This window comes from Salvelinus sp. IW2-2015, unplaced genomic scaffold (genome assembly GCF_002910315.2).
Source record: "Salvelinus sp. IW2-2015 unplaced genomic scaffold, ASM291031v2 Un_scaffold778, whole genome shotgun sequence".
Classification (NCBI taxonomy): Eukaryota; Metazoa; Chordata; class Actinopteri; order Salmoniformes; family Salmonidae; genus Salvelinus; species Salvelinus sp. IW2-2015.
The window spans coordinates 28219-33315 of record NW_019942610.1 but is presented as its reverse complement, the minus strand read 5'-3'; the positions used below and the strand labels follow the sequence as shown (position 1 = coordinate 33315).

Here is a 5097-nt window from a genome sequence, read left to right as displayed (position 1 = left end):
ATATGTTATAGTGGGTGTCTAGTATCAGGGGAGTGGAGACCACCTCTATAGCAGCCCCCGTTATATATAGCTGACTGCTCAGTCATGCATTTGGCCAGACACCTGTCTTTTAGCCTGGTCCCAGATCTGTTTGTGCTGTATAGCCAAATCCTATGGCTGTTGTTATGCCAAATAAAGGCTATACAGCACAAACAGACCTGGGACCAGGCTACCAGTCTTCTTAAACATAATAGAGTGGATACATGTGAAGGATCTTAATTTGAGCCAGTTTGCTAAAGCAGGAAAATAATAATTCAGCAACAGGAAATGTGAATTATTATGTGGATTATAATTGATTAACATTTTTATAGGGGTTGATACATTTTTCGTCTGAAATTTCAAAGTGGAAATTACAAACTTCAGACGCCTTTTCAAACCTCAAATAGACTGCAAGTTTAAAATGTCCTGGATTGCAGGAAAGTTCTCCTGCAACAGGGTGATCAAATTATGACAAGGTCAATGTTGCCAAAGTGAATTGATACACATAACAATTATGAAAACAACAACAAGAACAATACGAATATAAGCTATAGTACTAAATGAAAAATATACATCAAACAAAACAAATACATATACAATACAGAAATATAATAATGGTCAATGTTCAGAATCTAATTGTTCTCATATTGAGCCGTTCAGACATCGACAGATATTGTTACGGATGTGATCTTCACAGTGCTCCTGAAACAGAGGCAGGTTTATAACTGAGCTGTTTTACAGAGTGTGTTTGTGTGAATGGGCTTTTGGGTCCAGATCAGTAACATTATTGTGACCTCCCCTGCTCCTTCCTCCCCTGCTTCCTACCTCCCCTGCTCCTTCCTCCCCTGCTCCCTACCTCCCCTGCTGCTTCCTCCCCTGCTTCCTCCCCTGCTTCCTACCTCCCCTGCTTCCTACCTCCCCTGCTTCCTACCTCCCCTGCTTTCCTACCTCCCCTGCTCCCTACCTCCCCCCCTGCTCCCTACCTCCCTGCTCCCTACCTCCCCCTGCTTCCTACCTCCCTGCTTCCTACCTCCCCTGCTCCCTACCTCCCCTGCTTCCTACCTCCCCTGCTTCCTACCTCCCCTGCTCCCTACCTCCCCTGCTCCCTACCTCCCCTGCTTCCTACCTCCCCTGCTCCCTCCTCCACACTCCCTATCTCCCCTGCTTCCTACCTCCCCTGCTTCCTACCTCCCCTGCTTCCTACCTCCCCTGCTCCTTCCTCCCCTGCTCCCTCCTCCACGCCCCCTACCTCCCCTGCTTCCTACCTCCCCTGCTTCCTACCTCCCCTGCTTCCTACCTCCCCTGCTTCCTACCTCCCCTGCTCCTTCCTCCCCTTCTCCTTCCTCCCCTGCTCCCTCCTCACACTCCCTACCTCCCCTGCTTCCTACCTCCCTGCTTCCTACCTCCCCTGCTTCCTACCTCCCCTGCTCCTTCCTCCCCTGCTCCTTCCTCCCCTGCTCCTCCTCCACGCCACCTATCTCCCCTGCTTCCTACCTCCCCTGCTTCCTACCTCCCCTGCTTCCTACCTCCCCTGCTCCTTCCTCCCCTGCTCCCTCCTCCACGCCACCTACCTCCCCTGCTTCCTACTTCCCCTGCTCCCTACCTCCCCTGCTCCATCCTCCCCTGCCAGTGTTGTTTCTACATGACTCAGCTACTGTATTAACCCTTACATTTCCTCAAAACTGCTCTCTCTCTGAAGTTCAGTTCTCTAACTTAACGTATTGTAATTTCTGCTGTAAACTCTCTCTGAAGTTCAGTTTCTTAACCTAATGTATTGTAATTCCTGCTGTAAACTCTCTCTGAAGTTCAGTTCTCTAACCTAACGTATTGTAATTCCTGCTTTAAACTCTCTCTGAAGTTCAGTTCTCTAACCTAACGTGTTGTAATTCCTGCTGTAAACTCTCTCTGAAGTTCAGTTCTCTAACCTAACATATTGTAATTCCTGCTGTAAACTCTCTCTGAAGTTCAGTTCTCTAACCTAACGTATTGTAATTCCTGCTGTAAACTCTCTCTGAAGTTCAGTTCTCTAACCTAACGTATTGTAATTCCTGCTGTAAACTCTCTCTAAAGTTCAGTTCTGTAACCTAACGTATTGTAATTCTTGCTGTAAACTCTCTCTGAAATTCAGTTCTCTAACCTAACATATTGTAATTCTTGCTGGAAACTCTCTGTGAAGTTCAGTTATTTTAAGATAACATACTGTAATTCCTGCTGTAAACTCTCTCTGGAATTCAGTTCTCTAACCTAACGTATTGTAATTCCTGCTGTAAACTCTCTCTGAAGTTCAGTTCTCTAACCTAACGTATTGTAATTCCAGCTGCAAACTCTCTCTGGAATTCAGTTCTCTAACTTAATGTACTGTAATTTCTGCTATAAACTGGATCTGGCTGGCTAGCTCTTGTTGTTCTGTACTGTCCTCTGTGCTGCTATAGCAAAGCTTGGAGTACTCTGGGGCTGTTTTTCACAGTTTTTTATGTTTTCATCCGTTGTTTCTAGGTCAAGGGCTCTCCCTGTGGCGGCCTGCCAGTTGTATCCACAGTCTCACATAATTCAGATACATAAATCAAGCTAGCCTCCACAGAAATCCTCCTCCCAGCCTCGCTCCGCTTGGCCAACTCCTGCACAGACAAATACACCCTTGCCATTCAGAGAGAGTGTGTGTGTGTATGTGTGTTGTGTGTGTGTGTGTGTGTGTGTGTGTGTGTTCATGGGGGCAGAGCGTGTCTAAGTGTGTGAGTGTTTCTGTATGTCTGTGTTTGCTCTGAGAGGAGAAATTTTGACAGGAAGCTGATTGCCAGTCATGCACCAGACAGTGTCTTCTCCGGCATGATGGGATTTATGGACTGTCTGACCCCCCACCCCCCTCTCTCCCCTACTCTCCTATCCCCTCTCTCTCTCTCCTCTCCTTCTCTCTCTTTCCCTCTTTCTCTTTTTCTCTGACTCTACTAGTACTGCAGATCAGACCATTAAAGTAACAGTTTGTAAAGTTTCAACTAATTTCATTTCACACAATAAAGCCGTTGAGCAGAGTGTGGCTTTAAGAAGTGTAGGGGGGCCTACCCTTGCAGATTGAGTGACTGGCACTACCTGTTCCTCTTCATTGAAACCTGGGAATGTCCTGAACTCTGACATGTGTCTGGCCCTGGTCGTGGTGCTATAAACAGGGTCAACACACACGCACACAGGCAGGCACCCACACATACTCTCTCACACACACACACACAATCACAAAGATACCCCCACCACGTTTGGACACACTAACAAAATGACTCAAAACCTGTAGTCTATATGAGAAAGTTTACATGTTTTCTGTGTGAGTGTTCATTCAGTGGCCATATCCCTTCCTGTAGCACACTGGACCACGGGAGTCTCACTAGTCTGTGTGTTTGTGTTTGGTTTTACTATCCTTGTGGGGACATTTTGCCCGTCCCCTTAACAAAAAAGGCTATTTTAGGCTTAGGGGCCAGGTTTAGGCTTAGAATTAGGGTTAGGGTTAGACTTAGGGGTTAGGTTTAGAAGTTAGGGTTAGGTTGAGGTTTGGCGGTTAAGGTTAAGGTTAGGTTTAGGGTTAGGTTAAGGGTTTGGTTTAGGGGTCAGGGAAATTGGATTTTGAATGGAAATCAATTGTTTGGTCCCCACAAGGATAGTAAAACAAACATAATTAGTAGAGAAGAGAGTTCTTACTAGAGAGCACTTAGATAATACACACGCATACACATGCGCGCACACATAAACGTTTGTTTGACTATCCTTGTGGGGATCAAACAAATTATTCAAAATCCTATATTCTCTAACCCCTAAACCTAACCCTAAACCTGATCTAACCTTAACCCTAACTTTAAGCCCAAAACCATAACCAGTGGTGGAAAAAGTACCCAATCGTCATACTTCAGCAAAGATACCCGAATAGAAAATTACTCAAGTAAAAGTGATAGTCACCCAGTAAAATACTACTTGAGCAAAAGTCTAAAAGTATTTGGTTTTAATATGCTTAAGTATCAAAAGTATATGTAATTGCTAAAATATACTTAAGTATCAAAAGTAAAAGTATAAATAATTTCAAATTCCTATAAAGTAGACCAGACGGCATCATTTTCTTGTTTTTAAAATTTACGGATAGCCAGGGGCATGCTCCAACACTGAGACATCATTTACAAACAAAGCATTTGTTTAATGAGTCTGCCAGATCAGACGCAGTATGGATGACCAGGGATGTTCTCTTGATAAGTGTGTGAATTAGGCAATTTTCCTGTCCTGCTAAGCATTCAAAATGTAACGAGTACTTTTGGGTGTCAGGGAAAATGTATGGAGTAAAAAGTACATCATCAAAATCATCAAAAAGTACATCAAAAAGTAAAAGTAGTCAAAAATATAAATAGTAAAGTACAAAAAAACATTCAAGTATTTTTACTTAAGTACTTTACACCACTGACCCTAACCCTAAAACAAAACCTAACTCTAATCCTAACCCCTAACCCTAATTGTAACCCGAACCCTTAACCCATTCCTTGTGGGAACCGGTAACATGTCCCTACTTGTCCAAATTTTCCATGTTTTACTATCCTTGTGAGGACACACACACCCCACATACTATAGCAGCCTGTCTCTTTCTGTGTATGTCCTCAGTACGTCATAGCTCCCCAGGAGTAAAGGGGCCTGCATTCCAGGCTGACAAAGGAACCAGGGGATCCAGAGGAGAAGTAGACCTCCATTAAGGCAGCATTCAGAAAAGCCTGTTAGACACCTAACTCACAAAGCAGCGACAACTAGACTAATAAATTCACCCAACTCTCACTTATAGTATGACTGCATCACTCCTCTCTCTTTACAGTGTACAGTCCAAGCTTTCTCTGTACAGTAGGTACAGTCCTACCTGCAAATGTATATATTGAGTCTCACACTAAGTGGCTGAGCTCTCTGTCATCACACTATACCACTGATGTGTATGCATTGTTCTGCTACTGTAAAGAACTCCCTTACTCATGGCCACTTAGTTCTCAAGGTACAAACAGAAGAAGAAGATGATGGTGATAGTAATGGTGATGGTGATGAAGATAGTGGTGATAGTAATGGTGATGG

The 5097-nt window shown here is 44.1% G+C and overlaps 1 protein-coding gene across 1 annotated transcript; it reads left to right on the top strand.

Moving 5' to 3' along the window:
* Window positions 1-774: 774 nt before the first annotated feature.
* Window positions 775-4668, top strand: LOC112068875 (uncharacterized). Its single transcript, XM_024136092.1, has 2 exons — window positions 775-1647; window positions 4645-4668. The coding sequence occupies exons 1-2, from the start codon at window positions 775-777 to the stop codon at window positions 4666-4668; spliced, it is 897 nt and encodes a 298-aa protein (XP_023991860.1).
* Window positions 4669-5097: the final 429 nt, after the last annotated feature.